Source organism: Boleophthalmus pectinirostris, unplaced genomic scaffold (assembly GCF_026225935.1).
Source record: "Boleophthalmus pectinirostris isolate CB_2022bp ecotype Guang Dong unplaced genomic scaffold, ASM2622593v1 HiC_scaffold_3, whole genome shotgun sequence".
In the NCBI taxonomy this organism is placed as follows: domain Eukaryota; kingdom Metazoa; phylum Chordata; class Actinopteri; order Gobiiformes; family Gobiidae; genus Boleophthalmus; species Boleophthalmus pectinirostris.
In genome coordinates this window covers 8,417,493-8,440,587 of record NW_026571299.1, presented here as the reverse complement: position 1 = coordinate 8,440,587, position 23,095 = coordinate 8,417,493, and the positions used below count along the sequence as shown (strand labels likewise).

The following is a 23,095-nucleotide window of genomic DNA, read 5'->3' as shown; positions in this document are numbered from 1 at the left end:
AAATATACAGCTTGGTTTGAGTGAATAGCATTTGTTTTGGCTTTTAGGCTCTATTCACGCTTACCAGAAGACGTTTGGAAACATGCGGGTGACCACTTCTGGTGTAGTTTGCCAGACACTGGGCCTTTGATAAAACCATGGATTCAGCAGCAGCGGTTTTCATTCACAACCTGCCAAACCTTTCCATGGGGGACGGGACGCTAATCAAGTTTTCAGTGTTACTTAAAGGCAGCTGGTCGGAAATGTTGATCCGCCGAGCATAACAGAACTCTACAATGGCATCTTTTTTTATTTTATTAAGTTAGACAAATTATAATACACAAATTAATAGGTAATTTATAAAAAAGAGGGAAAAAAAAGAAAGAATACAATGACATCTACATGAAGAAAACTGGGCCATTTTCTCAGTTTTCCCAGATTTTGTTTGCTTGAGTTACTATCGCCAAAAGAACCCAAAGTGTTTCCAAATGTCTTCCATTGACGTAAGCGTGAATAGAGCCACTTTGGTAAGTTTTGTTTCTTTCTCAAATCAGACCAGCCTGGAAGACATAACTTTGCTCCCATCTACCTCACCGCTTCTTCGGAGTTTACCTGCTCCTCAGCCTTCCAAAAAAATTCTTGCCCCCCCTTTTTTGTTTCACCAACAAGTAAAAAAAAAATTTGTAAAAATGTAAAAATGTAGTATTAGTATATAGTAGTAGTATATAATCTAATATACTGGGAAAACACTTTATATATATATATTTTTGGTCACATAAAACAAAAAATAAATTAAAGAAAATTGTTGGTGAAAAAAAAAAAAAAAAAAAAAAAACACTTTGAAAATAACGTGCCTCTTTATTTTCACTAACAATTCATAAAAAATTAATACACTGGGAAAACACTGGCGCTCTGGAGTGTTTGATTTTACATACAGTAGCTGTAGTATATAAACTAATATACTGTACTATTATATAATATAAAACACTCTTGTGCTCTGGAATGTTTGATTTTATATATAGATTTTTCCGGCCACATAAACAAAATAAATAAATAAATAAATAAATAGCTGTTGGTGCAAAAAAAAAAAAAAGACAAGAAACTTTTTTAAATTGTTGGTGCCAAAAAAAAATAAATAAAAAAATAAAAAAATTACGTGCCTCTTTTTTATTTATTTATTTTTTTACACTTGCCGCTCAGGGGTTCCGTACCTTTGAGCAGTTTTATATGAACACTTTAAAACATCTCTCACTGACCTTGAGCAGCAGCACGAGCAGCCCCGCGCTCACCAGCAGAGGCACCAGGCTGCTGATGAACCAACTGAACCACAGCATCCCGTTGTTCAGGCCCATGATGCGCATGGTCTCCTTCAGACGGGCCTCCTTCTCGTACACCACACTCTTCAGGATGATGGCCACAGAGTACATCCACGCCAGGGTCATGAAGAGCGGCATGGAGCGGGACATGACGCGCAGGAAACTGGAGACAGAGGAGGAGAGGGTCAGAGGAGGAGAGGGTCAGAAGAGAGGGTCAGAGGAGGAGAGGAGAAGGTCAGAAGAAGAGAGGATGCAGAGGAGAGGATGCAGAGGAGCAGAGGAAAGGGTTAGAGGAGCAAAGGAAAGGGTCAGATGGAGCAGAGGAGCAGAGGAGAGGGTCTGAAGAGCAGATGGAGCAGAGAAAAGGGTTAGAAGAGCAGAGGAGAGGGTTAGAGGAGGAGAGGAGAAGGTCAGATGGAGCAGAGGAGAGGGTCAGAAGAAGAGAGGATGCAGAGGAGAGGATGCAGAGGAGCAGAGGAAAGGGTTAGAGGAGCAAAGGAAAGGGTCAGATGGAGCAGAAGAGCAGAGGAGAGGGTCAGAGGAGAGGGTCAGAGGGTAAGAGGAGCAGAGGGAAGGGTCAGAGGAGCAGAAAAGTAGAGAAAAGGGTCAGAGGAGCAAAGGAGAAGGGCAGATGAAGCAGAGGAGAGGGTCAGAGAAGCAGAGGAGAGGTCAGAGAGAGAGGGTCAGAGGAGGAGAGGAGAAGGTCAGATGGAGCAGAGGAGAGGGTCAGAAGAAGAGAGGATGCAGAGGAACAGAGGACAAGGTCAGAGGGTCAGAAAAGCAGAGGATGCAGAGGACAGGGTCAGAGGAGCAGAGGAGAGGGTCAGAGGGTAAGAGGAGCAGAAGAGAGGGTCAGAGGGTAAAAGGAGCAGAAGAGAGGGTCAGAGGAGCAGAGGAGAAGGGCAGATCAAGCAGAGGAGAAGGGCAGAAGAGCAGATGAAAGGGTCAGATGGAGCAAAGGACCAGAGGAGAGGGTCAAATGAGAGGGTCAGAGGAGCAAAGGATGCAGAAGAGCAGAGAAAATGGTCAGAGAAGCAGAGGATGCAGAAAAGAGGGTCAGATGTGCAGAGGTTTCACAGTGGCGGCAGTAGAAGCTGTGGACTCACATGTCGTCCACGTAGCAGGGGTAGGGCATCTGTTGTATGTAAACTCCGGTCTTCTCCTTGGTGCCGGTCATGGCGCGGACAATGCCTTGCTCAATAACGTCCTGGAGGTACGTGAACCCTCCCCAGATGTACCTCATGTCCTCAAAGGGGTCCGCACGAGGGCCGGGGTCCCAGTATCTGACAAACACACAAGAAATTAATGAATACATGAAGTATAACTGAAAGTACTAATACCGTTAGTACAATATAACTGTTATTCATTCAGTATTTTTATATTCTGTCGCACTAACCACCCCCCTCACAAAAAGAACTGCAGTAGTTGTAGTCTTAGTAGTAGCAGAAAAGCAGTAGTAGCAGTAATAGTAGTAGGAGTAGTACTAAAAGTAAGAGTAGTAGTGATACTAGTAGTAGTGTAAAGCAGAAAAGCAGTGGTAGTAGCAATAGCAGTATTTGTAGTATTATGCTGTGGTAGTAGTTGCTATCGCAGTAATAATAGTAGTAGTGGACAATACAAGTACTGTAGTAACAACCAGAGTACTGTAGTAGATGTAGCAGCAGTAATATCTGTAGTATTGTAAGCAGGAGCAGTAGTATTGGCAGCAGTATTTGCAATATTATCTGCAGTAGTAGTGACAGAAGCAGTAGTAGTAGTAGTAGCAGTATTCACAGTATTAGTAGCGCAATAACAGTAGTAGTATTTGCAGCAGTAGTAGTAGCAGTATTAGTACCAGTAGCAGTATTTACAGTATTAATAGCAGTAGCAGTAGTAGTAGCAGTATTTACAGTATTAATAGCAGTAGCAGTAGTAGTAGTAGTAGTAGTAGCAGTATTTACAGTATTAATAGCAGTAGCAGTAGCAGTAGTAGTAGTATTTACAGTATTAGCAAAAGTAGTGGTATTTACAGTATTAATAGCAGTAGCAGTAGTAGTAGCAGTATTTACAGTATTAATAGCAGTAGCAGTAGTAGTAGTAGTAGTAGTAGCAGTATTTACAGTATTAATAGCAGTAGCAGTAGCAGTAGTAGTAGTAGTAGTATTTACAGTATTAGCAAAAGTAGTGGTATTTACAGTATTAATAGCAGTAACAGTAATAGTAGTAGAAGTAGTGGTATTTACAGTATTAGTAACTGTAGTGGTATTTACACTATTTTTTTTTATAGTACTTATAGTCTTATATCTTATAGTAGTAATAGTAGTATTTGCTGTAGTAATAGCAGCAGCAGCAGTAGTAGTAGTAGTAAGTCCACTCACGCGTCCTTGATCTTTTTGATCTTCTCCACATAGCAGTACTAGTATTTACAGTATTAGTGCCAGTAGCAGTAGTAGTAGTAGTAGTAGTAGCAATAGTAGTATTGCAGTGTCAGCGGTAGGTGCACTTACGCGTCCTTGATGGTGTTGGTTCTCTCCACATAGCAGTAGTAGTAGTATTTATAGTATTAATTTTTTTGTAGTACTTGTACTTTTGTAGAACTAATAGCAGTAATAGTATTTGTAGTAGCAGTAGTAGCAGTAGTAGTAGCAGTAGTAGTAGCAGTAGTAGTAGAAGTAGTAGCAGTAGAGGCAGGCGCGTCCTTGATCTTGTTGGTCTTCTCCACGTAGCAGTAGTAGTAGTATTTGCAGTATTAGTAACAGTAGTAGTATTTACAGTCTTAGTTACAGTGGTAGTAGTAGTATTTGCAGTAGTAGTAGTAGCAGCAGTAGTAGTAGTAGTAGTAGTGGCAGGTACACTCACGAGTCCTTGATCTTGTTGGTCCTCTCCATGTGGCAGTAGTAGTATTTGCAGTATTAGTATTAGTATTAATAGCAGTAGCAGTAGTAGTAGTAGTATTTGCAGTAGTAGTAGTAACAGCAGTAGTGGGTGCACTCACGCGTCCTTGATCTTGTTGGTCCTCTCCATGTAGCAGTAGTAGTATTTGCAGTATTAGTATTAGTATTAATAGCAGTAACAGTAGTAGTAGTAGTAGTAGTAGTAAGTAGTAGTAGTAGTAGTAGTAGTAGTAGTAGTAACAGTAGTAGTAGCGGCAGGTGCACTCACACGTCCTTGATCTTGTTGGTCCTCTCCATGTGGCAGTAGTAGTATTTGCAGTATTAGTATTAGTATTAGTATTAGTATTAATAGCAGTAACAGTAGTAGTAGTAGTAGTAGTATTTGCAGTTGTAGTAGTAGTAACAGCAGTAGTGGGTGCACTCACGCGTCCTTGATCTTGTTGGTCCTCTCCATGTAGCAGTAGTAGTATTTGCAGTATTAGTATTAGTATTAATAGCAGTAACAGTAGTAGTAGTAGTAGTAGTAGTAGTAATAGTAGTAGTAGTAGTAGTAGTAGTAGTAGTAGTAGTAGTAGTAGTAGTAACAGTAGTAGTAGCGGCAGGTGCACTCACACGTCCTTGATCTTGTTGGTCCTCTCCATGTGGCAGTAGTAGTATTTGCAGTATTAGTATTAGTATTAGTATTAGTATTATAGCAGTAACAGTAGTAGTAGTAGTAGTAGTAGTATTTGCAGTTGTAGTAGTAGTAACAGCAGTAGTAGTAGGTGCACTCACGCGTCCTTGATCTTGTTGGTCCTCTCCATGTAGCAGTAGTAGTATTTGCAGTATTAGTATTAGTATTAATAGCAGTAACAGTAGTAGTAGTAGTAGTAGTAGTAGTATTTGCAGTAGTAGTAACAGTAGTAGTAGCGGCAGGTGCACTCACGCGTCCTTGATCTTGTTGGTCCTCTCCATGTAGCAGTAGTAGTATTTGCAGTATTAGTATTAGTATTAATAGCAGTAACAGTATAGTAGTAGTAGTAGTAGTAGTATTTGCAGTAGTAGTAGCGGCAGTAGTGCACTCACGCGTCCTTGATCTTGTTGGTCCTCTCCATGTAGCAGTAGTAGTATTTGCAGTATTAGTATTAGTATTAATAGCAGTAACCAGTAGTAGTAGTAGTAGTAGTAGTAACAGTAGTAGTAGGCAGGTGCACTCACGCGTCCTTGATCTTGTTGGTCCTCTCCACGTTGTCGATGTCCATGCGGATCTTGTAGTCCACGTGTGGGGGGAGCTCGGAGGCGTTCGCCGGGAGGTTGAACACGATCCCGGCCCAGAACTTCCGGTCCTCCAGAAGAACCATGGAGCGGTTCACCAGGAGCTCCTCTGTGGACACGGGCTGGAGCTTGTCCAGGTTCACACACTGAGGAGACAAAAGACCGAGGTCAGGGACGGACGGGAGCAAAGAAACCTCCAGAACAGCCACAACTGTTATTTAAAATCAACTTGGATAAACTGTATGTAGTAGAGATATACACAGTATTTGCCTTTTTTTGGAGCAGTTGTCCCCAACCTTTTTTGCACTACAGACCTGTATTATGTATGTATGTATGTATGTATGTATGGTTTAGACCTGGTTAAATCCTGGTTTAATCCTGGTTTAGACCTGGTTTAGACCTGGTTTAGACCTGGTTTAGACCTGGTTTAGACCTGGTTTAAGCCTGGTTAAATCCTGGTTTAGACCTGGTTTAGACCTGGGTATATCCTGGATAAATCCTGTTTTAGTCCTGTTTTTAGACCTAGTTTAGACCTGGTTTAGACCTGGGTATATCCTGGATAAATCCTGTTTTAGTCCTGGTTTAGACCTGGTTTAGGCCTGGTTTATTCCTGGTTTAGACCTGGTTTAGTCCTGGTTAAATCCTTTTTTACTCCTGATTTAGTCCTGGTTTTAGACTTAGTTAAGACTTGGTTAAGATCTGGTTTAAACCTGGTTTAGTCATGGTTTAGGCCTGGTTTTAGTTCTAGTTCTGGTTTAGTCCTGGTTTAGAGACTGGCCTGCGTGGCGTACAGGAGGAGGTGCGGTCCGTGCAGAGGACGGGCGTATGGAAGGGGGGGGGGTTCGCGCTTTCGCGGCCCGGTACCGGTCCCTGACCCAGGGGTTGGGGACCCTTGTTTTAGAGTATCAGCTTTAAGTCTCCAGCACAGGTAAAAATGTTCTTTGGCCCAACCAGATGATTAAATGTGCATAAAAAATACAAGTACACAGCTCTTTACACAGTTTGTAGTAAAACAAGGTTGTGGATGAGTTCATACGGTCATCAACCGCGAAAAAATCTATCAGTCGATCTGTAGTATGTGGCCCTGTCCCTATGCTCTTATTCTCAATTTCCTTAAAGTCTAAGTCAAAGCTCTTATATCTAGTTCCTTTAAATCAACCTAAAAACGTACGACGAAGGACAATAAACGACAAAAAAATTGTTGGAGATATGCAATCTTACAACAGTACAAAAACTGACAAAATGCGTCATTGAAATCGGAAGTGAAACTCGTGTGTTTGTCCAAATGAGGTTTCCAGTGATATTTATGCACATGTGTGGTTCCTTTTAATGTCCAGACAAACTTTATGAAACATGTAAACTGTAAATCTGACCCAAATAATTCACGTTGCTTCATCAGGTCATGTTTTTATGATAATATCTGATCACTGTTATCTGAAAAAATGTACTGCTGTAAATTACATCCATCACTGGTCTGAGCTTCAGTTTTGGTTCTTAAGTACAGCTGCTTGATTATGTGGAAATAAAATCACAATATAAAATCAACAGACCCCTGCCGGTCCAAAAAACTTTTTTGTTTTAGATTCTCTAGATTAGAATCCTGGATTTGGTTCTATATCTGGCCAAAATATTTGGGTCCAGATTTTATGCAAATTAATTAATATTTAGAGGTTACTCAACACACTTGAAAATTGAAACAAGAGAACCAAATAAATAACTCTTTGTTATTGATCCGTGTGCGTAATCTGCGTGGTGCATGTTCCGCAGAGGCGAGTTCGAGGGCTGTAGTTTTCGTTGCATCAGACGACCCTGACGATGACAAGGTTGCGGCATCATTGTTTCCCAAAAGCTGTGGTTTGTTTGTCAACACGACAACGCAACAGATTTCTCCACTCTGGAACCGTTCTCCAAAAACACTGTTTTCATCCACCCCGTTTTCGTCTTTTGTCCGTGTGGATAAAAGACTAAAATGAATACAAACTTCACCGTTTCGACCAAAAACGTTTGTCTGTTAGCAACATAACTCAAAAAGTTATGGACCGATTTTGATGAAATTTTCAGGATTTGTTGGAAATGTGAAAAGGAAGAACTGATTTCATTTTGGAGGTGATCCGGAAGAAATCCTGGATTCTGGATCACTTTGAAATTTTAGTTAACATTGTGGTAAATGGGGCCAAAAATCTGGTTTCTCAATATCTCGGTTAATTATTGACCAAACCCCATGAAATTTGACTCAGGGATGGACAATGGGATCCTCTTTCATATTCCAAATTGAAAGATACGACACAAATATTTATGGAAAACACCATTAATATGAGGGGGACTGTAGTCCTTGGCGGAGGTCTGCGCTCTCTGAGTGCTTTTCTAGTTAAAAATGTTTTTGGGAGATCAAGAGCTTTGAAGAAACTCTCCAGGAAGAACAGCTGATAGCTAAGGTCACTTAAAATAAAATCAATCAATGAACCTGCCCAGGGACGACAGGGAGAAATTAGCACTGGTACAACACATCTCTCCTGTTAAGGTTCATGTAAATTGTGCACTGTCCCTGTCTCATTAAATAAATAAACTAAAAAAGAAACACATTGTGCTGGTGGAGACAAAATCACTGATCTGCTTCCCTTCATAATCTGCTGGATTAAGGGCGTCACGTCGCTTTGGTGGAACCTCTGAACTTTCCTTCTCCATAATATTGTGAACCATCAGCTTCTTCTGTTCTTCTGTCACACTGGAGTCAGAGAATTCCAGGCCAAACATTTCTTCACTCAAGCACCAAAGATGTCGACCCAAAGCTGTTTTCACACCGTTACAGAAACTTCATGCAGCTTGAGCAACCTCTAAAACGTCTCCTTTTTCTTTCTTAATCGCCTTTTGGATGCTAAAACCTAATGCGGGTTTTCTGATCGAGGTTAACAGAATCGTGCTCTGACCTCCATGAAGCGGGAGATGCTGGCGATGGCCTGGTCCGTCTCGTTGAACACGTCTCTCCAGGTCAGAGCGCCCCCTGTGGACTCTTCCTTTTTGGCCAAGAACCGACTCACGTCTTCCACCGTCCAGTCGGTGTCGGCCAACTGCGCCCCGAAATACCGAGCCGTCACGTTGTTACGCAGCAGACTCTGGAAGAAAGACCAGACCCATTTGGTTTAGCTCTGTTTTTAGACCTAGTTTTAGTCCTGGTTTAGTTCTTTGTTTAGTCCTGGTTTGAGTCCTGGTTTAGTCTTGGTTTAATCCTGGTTTTGTCCTGATTCAGCTCTGGTTTAGTCCTGGTTTATTCCTTTGTTTAGTGCTGATTTGAGTCCTGCTTTGAGTCCTGGTTTGAGTCCTGGTTTAGTCCTAGTTTAGTCCTGGTTTTGACCTGGTTCAGCTCTGGTTTAGTCCTGGTTTATTCCATTGTTTAGTGAAGGTTTAAGTTCTGGTTTAATGCTGGTTTGAGTCCTGGTTTAGTGCTGGTTTGAGTCCTGGTTTAGTCCTGGTTTAGACCTGGTTTAGACCTGGCATAGACCTAGTTTTATTTTAAGTCCCAATTAATCCTGGTTTGAGTACTGATTTAGTCCTGTTTAAACTGGTTTACTTTTGGTTTAGCTCTGTTTTTAGACCTAGTTTTAGTCCTGGTTTAGTTCTTTGTTTACTGCTGGTTTGAGTCCTGATTTAGTCCTGGTCTGAGTCCTGGTTTAGTCTTGGTTTAGTCCTGGTTTAGTCCTGATTCAGCTCTGACTTAGTCCTGGATTATTCCTTTTTTAGTGGTGATTTGAGTCCTTGTTTGAGTCCTGGTTTAGCTCTGTTTTTAGACCTAGTTTTAGTCCTGGTTTAGTCCTTTGTTTAGTGCTGGTTTGAGTCCTGGTTTAGTCCTGGTTTAATTCTAGTTTTATTTCAAGTCCCGATTAATCCTAGTTTCAGTCCTGGTTTAGTCCTGTTTGAACTGGTTTAATTTTGGTTTAGCTCTGTTTTTAGACCTAGTTTGAGTCCTGGTTTAGTCCTGGTTTATTCCATTGTTTAGTGGGTGGTTTGAGTCCTGGTTTAGTCTGGATTCAGCTATGCTTTAGTCGTGGTTTAGTCCTGGTTTAGTCCTAATTTAGTCCTAGTTTATTCCTGGTTTACCGCCGGTTTAGCTCTGTTTTTAATCCTGGTTTAGTCCTGTTTAGTCCTGTTTAGACCTGTTTAGTCCTGATTTATTCCTTTGTTTAGTGGGTAGTTTGAATCCTGGTTTAGTCCAGGTTTAGTCCTGGTTTAGTCCTGAATCAGCTCTGCTTTAGTCCTGGTTTAGTCCAGGTTTCGTCCAGGTTTAGTCCTGAATCAGCTCTGCTTTAGTCCTGGTTTAGTCCAGGTTTCGTCCAGGTTTAGTCCTGAATCAGCTCTGCTTTAGTCCTGGTTTAGTCCAGGTTTAGTCCTGGTTTAGTCCTGAATCAGCTCTGCTTTAGTCCTGGTTTAGTCCAGGTTTCGTCCAGGTTTAGTCCTGAATCAGCTCTGCTTTAGTCCTGGTTTAGTCCAGGTTTCGTCCAGGTTTAGTCCTGAATCAGCTCTGCTTTAGTCCTGGTTTAGTCCTGATTTAGTCCTAGTTTAGTCCTGGTTTAGTCCTGGTTTAGCCCTGTTTTTAGTCCTGGTTCTGGCCCTGGTTCTGGTTTTAGTCCTGGCTTTAGTCTTTACCCTGAAGAGGTTCATCTGCTCGCTGTTCTCCATGAAATTCCAAACTTTGGGCCTCATCTCGTCCCACATTCCCCCCAGGTCCCTGAAGACCCCGAGCTCCTGGAAGGTCCGGTTCACCTGGACAAGACAAACGTAAAATCAGGACACAACAGAAGAGGAGGAAGGGTGAGAGGGTGGAGCAGAGGACCTCACCTGGTGGATGATCTTCTGCGTCAGCGGGGTGTGGGGGGTGTAGAGGATCTGGCCGAGCAGCAGGGGTTTGATGGCCGTCCAGATCATCCGGGACATGGGGTTGGAGTCCAGGTTCTGCACCAGGCTGTTACAGTACGGGGCTGAGGGGGGGGCACAGAGGGGCATTAGTACCACTACACTCTAGACCAGGGGTGGGCAAGTATTTTTTCCATGGGGCCACATAGAAACAGAAAATATAGTGGAGGTCTGGGCCAAAATGCTTAACTCAAGTCTGCATAATATTAACTGTATTTCTTTATAAAAAGCAGCAAATATCATTGTTTTGACGAGCTGGTAAGACTGATAAGAAAAAAAAACACCTCTAAAATAAAATCAACGCAGCTTTAGTTCATGCATGAGGTGAAATGATGTAATACACAGGTGTCAAACATACGGCCCGGGGGCCAGATCCGGCCCTCCAAGACCTTTAATCTGGCCCTTGGCTGATTTTCTACTAAAATATTTTAATTATATTTTCTATTAAAATATTGTTAATTTTCTGTGGTGTTTATCACAGCAGCGTCTCCAGCGTCTCTGTACGTGGCCCCTCCCACCAGAGCAGCACAAATGAAGACTTGTCTCTTTCCAAACGCTCTTAAAGGACGATCGTTTTGACTGTTGACCGTGACACCCTCATCAGAAAAATGTCCAACATGAGAAAAGTGGAGCCGAGTGCAGGATTTTCCAAGAAAAATGAACTTATTCCTATTTATACAAGTTCATGTTAAAACATTGTGTTGAAATGGGATTTTCCTTAAAGTTTCAGGTTGTTCAAAATATTATAATATTTTGTAAAAGAAAGAGTTCATCAATAAAAAAATATTTCTGTAATAGATTTGTGTTTCTCTGCACAAATATTTGAACTTATTGTTATTTTTGGGGTTTATATGACATGAGTTTTCTGATCCGGCCCCTTTGGGATCAAATTAGGTTGGATACGACCCCCGGACCAAAATGAGTTTGACACCCCTGATATAATATGTTTACTGTGCAATTCCAAATGAGCTTAAACGGTCCGGTAAGAGTCGACCAAAGGGACGTATGTGATCTGAGAACTGTACAATGCCCAAGTCTGCTCTATACTAGTTCACCTTAAATGGTCACATTTAGTGTGACCGGTCTTTGTCTCAAGACTGGCCTTGAGAATCCTTTTTTATGGTCTTGGTCTCGTCTTGGACTCGAGCACATTTGGAATCGGTCTTCTAATCAAATCAATCAAATCAAACTTTATTTATAGAACGCTTCTCTCGCAAAAATGCAACACAAATCGCTCGATCTTGAAGATGCTTGGTCTTGGTCTTGGTCTTGTCTCGGACTCGAGGTCTGACACTCAACGGGTGAGATCATATTTCATTACGGTAAATGTGCAGAGGCTGCTCAATATCACTGCAAAACCAGGGAGATAATGTAACTGTAAATGTTATGAACTTGAAAAAAAACTAATTTGAAACTTTGAAGTTGTTTTCAATAAAGTGAGACTAAAAAAGTGGTTCTCAAACTGTGGGTCAGAGTCTAAAACAGGGGCACAGGAGTGTTTGCTCAGTCTATTTTAAGCCTAAATGAAAATTAATCAGATCAAATGGAGATAGATTTATAAAAACATTGATATAAATGTGTAAAATACAAATAAATGTAGGAAATGACAAAGATAGTCTCGATTTAGTCTTGGTGGGCTGCGGTCCCTGTCTTGTCTCGGTCTAGACTCTCAAAGGCCTTGGTCTCAATCCTCAAAAGTCTTGGTCTTATCTCAGTCTCAATCCTCAAATGTCTTGGTCTCGTCTCCGTCTCGACTCTCAGAGGTCTTGGTCTTGTCTCGGTGTCTGGACCCTGTGGTCTCGGACTTGTCTTGGTCTCGTTTAGTGCGGTCTTGACCCCAACACTAATCACATTTATACAGCACTTTTCTACTAAAGTCAATGTGACGTCACCCACAGCGTTCAGCTTTAAAAAGGTCCTATAATTACACAAACTTGACTTATGATTTAATGTTGTTACCTCCTCAAAAACTTCTTTCATTCACACGTTTGAGTAATTGCTTATTATTTATTTACTGTCTACATCCCCAAAGCTCAAAATGCTCTGTTCCACCTTGTGATGTCATCAGTGAGAGTAACAGATTACATGTACTGGAGTTACGTAATCAGAGTACAAATTATGAGTAACTGTATTCAGTTACAGTTACTGTTTCAGTGAGTGGTAATTGGATTACAGTTACTTTGTTGAAATAAATGGATTACACGGTGGTATTTACCTGTTTTCACTTTTTTTTTTTCTTTTTTTTTTTTGTTTGTTAATTCCACTCATTGCCGGACACTAAACCAAGTTAAAACCATGTCTCCTCCAAACCAGTCCAAAACTAACCTCTGTTTCAGGTTAAAACCACAACAACACTTTGTTGTAAACCAGGTTAAACCCAGGTCCAAACCAGGTCTAACCCTGGTTTAAACCAGGTCTAAACCAGGTCCAAACCAAGTCTAAACCAGGTCCAAACCAGGTCTAAAGCAGGACTAAACCAAGTCTAAACCAGGTCTAAAACAGGATTCAATAGGACTAAATCACGCCGCGTGGACCGTGTCTCCTCTTCTTCTATCAATAATATTTTTAATACGGTTCAGTAAAGTCTGGGCTTGTCATTGTCTTTTAACAGACAAAACATCTTCCGAGGCTTCTCTACAGTACAAACCAAGTAATCCAAAGTATTCAGATTACGTTACTCACTTTAAGTAATTTAATGGATTATGTTACAAACTACATTTTGGTGTGTGTAATCTGTAATCTGAAGGGAAATATATTTTAAAAGTAAGTAAAAGTAAGTCATTTTCAACCTTTAGTTCAGTATGAAATTATCCAAATGACTCTGGTGAAGGTGTATGGAGTTTAAAAACACTTAACATAGATCAGAAAAAAGTCTAACCACGGTCGGACTGGGACCAAAAAAACGTCCCTGGACTTTTTCCCACCATTCGGCCCATGTACTAAAATCTGTCTAATCTATTGTTAGAAGTGAGTTGAGCCTCAGTTAGTCCTCGTTTGCTGATGACGAGAGGGACGGGGGGATGACGGGGGGATGATGGGGTTATGGGGGTGATGATGGGGATCTGGAGGGGGTCTAATTGGATCCCAGCTGGAGCTCCGAGGCAGGGGTCAAAGGTGATTTAGGCAGAGGTTTGTAGAACAGTGGGGGTTCTTCTAGGACAGTTACGAAACGAGACCGAATGAGATCACAATGTAATCTGATGTCGGCTCTTCTCCGCTCTGTTGTTTTAACCAAATGAACCTGGTCTAGAGCAGAACTAAACCAGGACTATCTTAGGGTTTGTAATGTCAGGAGTTAGTAATGAGAGTATGTTAGTAATGCTTCAGTCCCCAGGTTTAGTCTTTGCTTCAATCCCTGGTTCAGTCCCTGGTTCGGTCCCTGGTTCGGTCCCTGGTTCGGTCCCTGGTTCGGTCCCTGGTTCGGTCCCTGGTCCAGACTCTGGTTTAGACCCTGGTCCAGTCCCTGGTCCAGTCCCTGGTCAGTCCCTGGTCCAGTCCCTGGTTCGGTCCCTGGTCCAGTCCCTGGTCCAGACTCTGGTTCAGTCCCTGGTCCGGTCCCTAGTTCAGTCCCTGGTTCGGTCCCTGGTTCAGTCCCTGGTTCAGTCCCTGGTTCAGTCCCTGGTTCAGTCCCTGGTTAATCCCTGATTCAGTCCTTGGTTTAGTCCCTGGTTTAGTCCCTGGTTCAGTCCCTGGTTTAGTCCCTGGTTAAGTCCCTGATTCAGTCCTTGGTTTAGTCCCTGGTTTAGTCCCTGCTCCAGTCTCTTGTCTCTGCTTCAGTCTCTGATCCAGTCCCAGTCCCTCATCCCTGGTCCAATCTCTGTCTCCGTCCCTGGTCCAGTCCTTGGTCCGGTTCCTGCGCCAGTCCCTCGTCCCTTTTCCAGTCCCTGTCTCAGTCCCTGGTCCAGTCTCTGTCTCAATCCGTGGTCCAGTCCCTCGTCCCTGGTCCAATCCCGAGTACCTGGTCCAGTCCCTCTCTCAATCCCTGGTCCAGTCCCTGTCTCAATCCCTGGTCCAGTCTCTGTCTCAGTCCCTAGTCCAGTTCCTCGTCCCTGGTCCAGTCTCTGTCTCAGTCCCTGGTCCAGTCTCTGTCTCAGTCCCTGGTCCAGTCTCTGTCTCAGTCCCTGGTCCAGTCTCTGTCTCAGTCCCTGGTCCAGTCTCTGTCTCAGTCCCTGGTCCAGTCTGTCTCCTGTCCAGTCCTGGTCCAGTTCCCTTGTCCCTGGTCCAGTCTCTGTCTCAGTCCCTGGTCCAGTCTCTGTCTCAGTCCCTGGTCCAGTCTCTGTCTCAGTCCCTGGTCCAGTCTCTGTCTCAGTCCCTGGTCCAGTCTCTGTCTCAGTCCCTGGTCCAGTCTCTGTCTCAATCCCTCGTCTCTGGTCCCTGCCTCAGTCTTTAGTCCCTGGTCTAGTCCTTAGTCCCTGGTCCGGTCTCTGGTGTACTCACTGGAGGAGTTGTCGTAGAGCTGGTGCGGCTGCTCGTCGCTGGAGTTGCTGTTTCCGAACAGGGCCTTGTAGTTACTGTCTTCGTACCAGTTGAGACTCTTGATCTGCAGACCTCCTCCCTCTGGATGTCCGCAGACGATCCGGGACACGGCGGAGTAAAGGACGCTGGGCGAGGACGTGGCGTTGTGCGTCAGGAACACGATCTCATTCCTCAGGTCCAACCAGGACTTCATCCCTGCCAGCTGGACACAGAAACACAAGACACAGGGGACTGTCAGAGGATAATAATGTTACTGGTATTTTAGAACCGAATAACGACATGTATCTGTGTATCATTCATTCATTCGTTTTCAAAATAAAACCAAAAATAAGAAAACAACAATTTTCTTCATTATTTGTCTCCAAAACCAAAACGAAAAAAAAAAAAAAAAAGATTTGTTTTTTTTTCATTTTTCAATCTTGTGTTTAAAATGAATAATGGAAAAACCGTTTCCGTGACTTAAACTGCCAGGACTGACTGGACTGAGCCAGGACTGAGCCAGGACTGAGAACCAGGACTGACCTGACTGACCAGGACTGAACCAGGACTGAGAGGAGCCAGGACTGAAGCCAGGACTGAGCCAGGACTGCCAGGACCAGGACTGAGCCAGGACTGAACCAGGACTGAGCCAGGACTGAGACCAGGACTGACACCAGGACTGAACCAGGTCCGGGATCAGACCAGGACTGAGACAGGGGCTTAGGCCGGAACCAGACCAGGACTGAGTCAGGGATCTGGACCGGGACTGAGACCGGGACTGAGACCGGGACTGAGACCGGGACTGAGACCGGGACTGAGACCAGGACTGAGACCGGGACTGAGACTGGGACCAGGACCAGGACTAAGACCGGGCCTGAGACTGGGACCAGACCAAGATTGAAAATGGTCCTGTTTTAGTCCTGCTTCAGTCCAGCATCTCAGTTTAAGTCATTTAAACACAAAATCAAAAACTGAAAAAAATGATTTATTTATTTTTACTTTTTTTTTTTTTTTTTTCATTTTGGTTTATTGGGACAAATAATGCAGAAAAATAGTTGTTTTAAAATTTTCTTATTTTTGGTTTTATATTAAAAAACAATATAAAGGACACTTAGGCCCCTTTTGGGTCTAATTTTCAGAGTCAGGCCGGTGGTCAAACTAGTGCGGAGAAAGTTCATTCACAATTTTCGTACGACAGGAAGAACGTTTGTGCACATTTGTGACGTGTGGGTGGGATGAACGTGACCTGGGCGTTCAGACTGAAGTCACATGTCAAAAGATCAGATATGTATCGGTTTTAGGAGCACAAATCCAAGTGGTCTGGGTCACATTTGTAAAAAAAAAAAAAAGATCAGATACAGGTCACATAGAGGTGAAAAAATCAGATTTGGGTCCCTTCAGGCTGCAGTCTGAACGTAGCCTTGGACACTGTCAAGGAAGGAAAATGAAACCTTAATACTTGTCAATAATTGAGTAATAGTCTTTTATTTTTATTAGTCATTCTGAAATAAATGTGACATCCCTGGTCTGAGTTTGTCAAACTGAAGAGGAGGTGGAGCCGAGACTGGAAATCCACCAAAATCTTAAAATTACACAGTGAAAAATGGTCAAACTCTGTGAGGAAGTGTCCCCGCTGACTGAGGCTCCCATGAGCAGAGTAACGTCATTGAGGCCAGCGCTAAAGTTTGTGTATGTGCGCGAGCCAGCACACGTCAGCTTTATTCTGAAGGAAACAGGAAGTGCACTGCCGCAAAACCGCCGACTCAGCTTTACTCTGAAGGGGAAGTGGCTGCGGCATCTGTTGTTGTTTTTGGAGCGTTCGGAACAGATTCTCGGGTTACTGATAGAAATTAAACTCTGGCACACTGACTTCGGCTCGGACCGGTGATGTCACTTCCAGCGTGTGACGTCACTTCCTGTTTCGTGTTGTCGAACAGCGAGACAAAGCATCACATTAATCATATTTTAAAGAAGTGCTAGACTTGTATTGCAAAATAATGTGATGACAAATTAAAACTATTTTTGGACGCTTAAAAGAGCACTTCTAAACTTTTCTAGGGTAAGCTCGGTCATTTACTCGTCTCCATTTCCTCGCTTGGAATGTACCGCAGTGTCGTATCCAGTCTATCTCCATGGAAACGACGTTTCTATCAATAAAATCAACTATAATGAAATGTTAGAAAAACGTTGAATGTCGTGCTGAACAATTCGGGCAAAGCAATAACATTTCCATGAAGCAGCAAAAAGTTACGCAATGTAGCTTTATGGTTTGGGTATTCAAGACCTGTCCAAGACCACAGGCTCCCGAGACCAGGACAAGGTCGAGACCGAGACCACGGCTCATGGAGACCAAATCGAGACCATCTTTGTCATTTCTGACATTTATTTGTATTTTACTGTTATTTTGGCAAATATAGACCGAGTCCAAGCGCCTTCAAGACTGACACAAGACCAAGTCCAAGTGCTTTCGAGACCGAGACAAGAACGAGTCCAAACGGCTTCAAGACTGAAACAAGACCGAGGCCAGGTGCCTTAAAGACCGAGACAAGACCAAGACAAGACCGAGTTCAAGCACCTTCAAGACCGAGGCCAGGCCCTGTCAAAACCAAGACAAGACCAATTCCATGCGCCTTCAAGACTGAAACAAGACCGAGTCCAGGCATCTTCAAGACCGAGACAAGACCGAATCCAAGCGCCTTCAAGACAGAGACAAGACCGAGTCCAAGCGCCTTCAAGACCAAGACGAGACCTAGTCCAAGCACCTTCAAGACCAAGGCCAGGCCCCTTCAAAACCGAGACAAGACCAATTCCAAGCTCCTTCAACACTGAAACAAGACCGAGTCCAAGCTCCTTCAAGACCAAGACAAGACCTAGGCCAGGCACCTTAAAGACTTTAGAGTCCAAGAGCCTTCAAGACTGAGCCCAAGCACCATCAGGGCAGAGACAAGACCGAGTCCAAGCATCTTCAAGACCAAGACAAAACTGAGTCCAAGCGCTTTACTCTCCATGCTAAGTCACTCCCCCTTCAGAGCGCTATCACAACACAATCAGTGTGCGTCCTGCTAATGAAACTACTGCACATCGTGTCAGGTTTGTGAAGGTGTAGTTTACTGAAATGTAGTTTTGTATCATGTTTTTGTATATTTATGTAAAATCATGAGCTTTGTACAGGAGCTTGTGGATCAATAAAGTTTGTCCAAGTCTAAGTCCAGACAGATTATTTGTTTATCAACACCGCGCAGCCTGACTGTAGAAAGTGCTGCTGTGTCGTTATCATGAAGTTGAAACACTAACTAAAAGATGATGTCAGTGCACTAAAACACTAAAACTCTTTATCACTGTGTAATAAAAAAAGCTCTGATGCTAAATAAACATTAGTGAATGAGATATGTCGTAATGACCTATTTGTACTAAATGCACGTGTGGAGTAAATCACGAGAAGAAATGGCCCAAACTTCAGAGGTTGGAAAGATATCAAATCAAAAAAAAAAGTCACATTCACAGCACAGAAATGAACCTTTCCTGAAGCTTTAGAATGACCTGGAGCTGTGTCAGAACAAGTACAAGAGCACACGGACTAGTACAACGCTATGGCGGTCCATTAGATTAGATTAGATTCTCTAGATTAGAACCCTGCATTTGGTTCCATATCTGACCAAAATATTTGGGTCCAAATTTTATGCAAATTAATTTATATTTACAGGTTGCTCAAGACCAGGGATCACCAACTTTTTTCCCCATGGGGCCACATTTTCACTCCTGACTGTGATGGGGTCGGGGTCAGGTCGGCAGTAAAACAGAATTGTTTGACCCTGATGACGCAGATTATATTCTCTGAAAACCTCCACACTTTCTTTACGTATCAGACAAACTACACGGTTCTTACACTGAACAAAAAAAATAATCGGTTGTCCACTGTTCTTTGAAAACTCGACACTCTCTGACAATTTTTCGTACTTTAACACTCGCTGTTATGCTGTCTTTAACTGCACTACAGAAGTCTGCACATGCATTTACTATCACTGTTTTATCTCGAGTTGTCAGATGATTAAAATTCACCGGCAAACGTAAATATGTCATATAATTATTGAAATATAAATATAGCTATTTCATATAAATTTTTTTTTTTTGTTGAAAAAAAATCAACAAAATACAAGATGCATGTTATTATTTGCCAAAAAGTAATTTAAAAAAACAGGCCGTGACACTTTTGAGGATTGCCTCATAGGGCAGTTCAAGTGGTGGGGGCAGAGGGGCCGGGGGCCGGTCAAAGGGTCGTGAAGGGCTGGAATCGGCCCGCAGGCCTTAGTTTAATGATACCTGCTCAAGACACTTGAAAATTGCCCTTTACGGCCTATACTATAACACAGCGTACCATATAAATAATTCAAATAATTTGTCATATTATTCCGTAAACACAAATGAAACTTGCATAAAAATACTTAGAAAGTCCATAAAACTTAGAAAGTCCAGCTCCACTGTGGCTTTGTTGGCGTCACTAAAGATGTGCATGTGCTTTTTGACACCTGCAGTAGAAACTGTTTCTGATCTTCATTGTTTGTTAGGCTACAGTTAAAATCTTGAATAAGCTCCACTCCCTTTCAGCAACATCATGATCGACGAGACCAAGACCGTAAAAAGTCTCGAGGCCGGACTCCAGACCAAGACACGACCTGGCACATTCTTTATGCCCGTCTGTGTTTCCAGTAAGATGGAAGAAGATCAAATCGGAAAAATAAATTGTGATTCTTTTTCCCCCCATATCACCCAGCCCTCGTATTAAAGGTTGTATAGAGGATTTTTTAAGGGAAGAGAAATACAGCGACACTCCTTTTTCAAATGTTGTGCATGTGTGAAACCACCTTCCTGTTCCACAGCTCCTCAGTAGAAACATCTCCTCCCACCTCCTTACTCTAGAAAGTGCATGTTCAGAATTACTGTTGAAGTGACCTGTCTAGAAATAATTTTGCGACCGACGCGTCAGTTTTTAGACCCTTTGTCTGTTTCGGTTCACGCAATCGCTGGAAAGAATCTCCAAGAATCACCTCAGTTTGGCTTTTCTCCTTTTCTCCTTCTCTTCTTCTTTCAGCGACCTCAAAAACTGACTTTCTTTTGCGGTGAACTGGTCGTGGATTCTTGTCCGTCCATCGCAACAAACTTTGTGTGAACTGTGAGGAAGCTACAGTTAGAAAAATCCTCTAAGAACCGCTGCATAAACCACATAATCCCAGCGCGCCGGCGAGTCAGTTACACTAGAAACATAGAGAGTTTGATTGACAACCTAATAGCCAATAGAAAATGAGGTAGCCTTGTTATCTATTGGCTGATGTTTATCTGGCCTCACTACGTCCACAGATGATAGATTTTCATTCTTTTTTTTTTTGGTCATCATAATTACAAAGCTGCTGCGTCTCTGTAATGATATTTTAAACTTTCAGTGAGTGCGTATACATGCACATCAGTAACCCGGTTATTAGCCATACCCCGGTTATGTCAGTATTCGGGTTACTGCGTTTACATGCGCACTGAGAAACCGGGACACTCATATCCGCGTATACATGATCAAATGGAGTATCCCGGTTTCTTGACATAATCTTACAAATGCGCAGGCGCAAAAATTAACTTAAATCAATTTCATAAACCAGGAAAAATACAAACCGTGAGCTCCTTTAGCATAAGAAGCTAAGGAGCTACGAGATCTCCCACAATCCACTGTGCAGATTCTTCATTAAAATCTTCTGCATAAATAAACTCAACTTTACAACATATAAACCATAAACACTATAGACACATCAGCCCGTTTGATCAGATAATTCAGCTGTGATCACATTTGTTTACGTTTTACAGAAACGAAACTTAAGACCGTTTGGCTAATTAGCATAAACTGTTAGCGGCGATAAAAACAACTCGCTCCTTGCGCCGCTGATGTGATCAGTTTCTTTTGGACTAAATGACACGACTCTGTGGATTATGTGTGTTATTTCTGTGACAGAAGAGGCGCTGATGATGGTAAGTGTGTTCCGTGCGTATAGAGTTTAGGAGATAGTTCATGTTTTAGCTTTTCAGCGTCACACGAGTGCAGGTCGTACGAGTGCAGATTGTACGTGTGCAGGTTTAGCGCAGCTCTTTATTTTACGTCATTTCACTCGTTTGGTCACTTTATTTATGTTGGTCAATTTATTTATGTCACTACTGTTGTGGTGAAAGGCTGGAAAGTGTCTTTTGGACGCATGCGACTCAACTTTATGTTGCAGTAACCGGGGTACTGCGTTACATGCCACAGTTACTATCGGAATAAACCAGCTACAGTAACCGGTTTCTAATAACCGGGATACTGCCATAACCGGGTTACTGAAACCGGGTTACTGCGTTATACATGCACCATCAAGAAACCGGGATACTCAAAAAACCCGATCATAACCGGGTTACTGATGTGCATGTATACGCACTCATTGACAAAAAAAAAAAAAAACTCTAAAAATCCTCCATACAACCTTTAAGTACTGAGTCTAGTTTCTTTGGTATCGAAATAGAGTTTAAAATGATCGTGACACTTGTTTGAACTGTGATGACTGAAGTGGAGTTTTCGACTGTGAGGCTTCATTATCGTTCCCGTCAAGGTCTACTTCTCCACTCTTCCATGTCCTCGCTTAACCCCACCTCCTGCCGTGCCCCCCGCCACCTGCCCCCTCCCCCGTCCCCGTCCCCTCGGTCCCTCTTTTGTCCCGGGCCTGTCCCTAAATCACGGCGGGGGCCTCGCGTGTTGCTCCGAGTCCAGCTGGGTCCAGGCTCCACAAACACTCGGACGGCACGGAGGAGTGGACGGCGGCCAGATGCACCCGAAGACCCCGAACTTCACGACATCAGAACGAGCAGCCCGGAGACAGGGAATTCAACCCACAACCCTCCCCGCGGCGAGAGGCGAGCGGCGGAAAGAGACCAGCTCAAAGGCACCAAGGCAGCCGATAAGACGAGCGGGGAATTCAACTCCGTTTCTTTGTAAAGACTTAGAATCTATGAGCAGCTTTCACTCCAGAGTTACAGTATAAAACCAGGACTAAACCAGGACTAAACCAGGACTAAACCAGGTCTAAACCAGGTCTAAACCAGGACTAAACCAGGTCTAAACCAGGACTAAACCAGGACTTCTAAACCAGGACTAAACCAGGTCTAAACCAGGTCTAAAACCAGGACTAAACCAGGTCTAAACCAGGTCTAAACCAGGACTAAACCAGGACTAAACCAGGACTAAACCAGGTCTAAACCAGGTCTAAAACCAGGACTAAACCAGGTCTAAACCAGGACTAAACCAGGACTAAACCAGGACCTCTAAACCAGGACTAAACCAGGTCTAAACCAGGTCCTAAACCAGGAACTAAACCAGGACTAAACCAGGCAGGTCTAAAACCAGGTCTAAACCAGGACTAAACCAGGACTAAACCAGGACTAAACCAGGACTAAACCAGGTCTAAAACCAGGACTTCTAAACCAGGACTAAACCAGGTCTAAACCAGGTCTAAACCAGGACTAAACCAGGTCTAAACCAGGTCTAAACCAGGTCTAAACCAGGACTAAACCAGGACTAAACCAGGTCTAAACCAGGACTAAACTAAACCAGGTCTAAACCAGGACTAAAACCAGGTCTAAACCAGGTCTAAACCAGGACTAAACCAGGACTAAACCAGGACTAAACCAGGACTAAACCAGGTCTAAAACAGGACTAAACCAGGACTAAACCAGGACTAAACCAGGTCTGAACCAGGACTAAATCAGGACTAAACCAGATTAAACCTAAACTAAATCAGGTCTAAACAAGGCTAAACTGGTCCAAACCAGGTCCAAAACAGGTCAAACCAGGTTCAAACCAGGACTAAACCAGGACTAAACCAGGTCTAAACCAGGACTAAATCAGGACTGAACCAATATTAAACCAAAACTAAATCAGGTCTAAACAAGGTCCAAACCAGGTCTAAACCAGAGCTAAAAAGGGGCTAAACCAGGACTAAGCCAGGACTAAGCCAGGACTAAGCCAGGACTAAACCAGGGCTAAACCGAGGCTAAATCAGACCAAATTAGGTCATAACCAGGACTAACCTAGAAACAATCCAAGGAAAAAAACAGGTCTAAACCAGGACTAAACCAGGTCTAAACCAGGACTAAACCAGGACTAAACCAGGTCTAAACCAGGACTAAACCAGATCTAAACCAGGGCTAAATCAAGGCTAAATCAGGACCAAATTAGGTCATAACCAGGACTAAACCAGGGATAAAGAAGGCTAAAGCAGGACTAAAGCAGGACTAAACCATAAC

The 23,095-nt window shown here is 43.0% G+C and overlaps 1 protein-coding gene across 2 annotated transcripts in view; it reads right to left on the bottom strand.

The window, feature by feature from the left end:
- The window catches only part of LOC110165876 (phospholipid-transporting ATPase ABCA1-like), a 120,116-nt gene that overhangs the window by 48,097 nt on the left and 48,924 nt on the right, over positions 1-23,095 (bottom strand). For both annotated transcript variants that reach the window (XM_055160104.1, XM_055160103.1), the window contains 7 exons: positions 14,768-15,008; positions 10,256-10,395; positions 10,064-10,180; positions 8,350-8,535; positions 5,366-5,568; positions 2,402-2,578; positions 1,236-1,458 (listed from right to left, as the gene is read on the bottom strand). In XM_055160104.1, the coding sequence (XP_055016079.1) occupies positions 1,236-1,458; positions 2,402-2,578; positions 5,366-5,568; positions 8,350-8,535; positions 10,064-10,180; positions 10,256-10,395; positions 14,768-15,008 (1,287 nt within the window). The remainder of the gene's footprint in view (positions 1-1,235; positions 1,459-2,401; positions 2,579-5,365; positions 5,569-8,349; positions 8,536-10,063; positions 10,181-10,255; positions 10,396-14,767; positions 15,009-23,095) is intronic.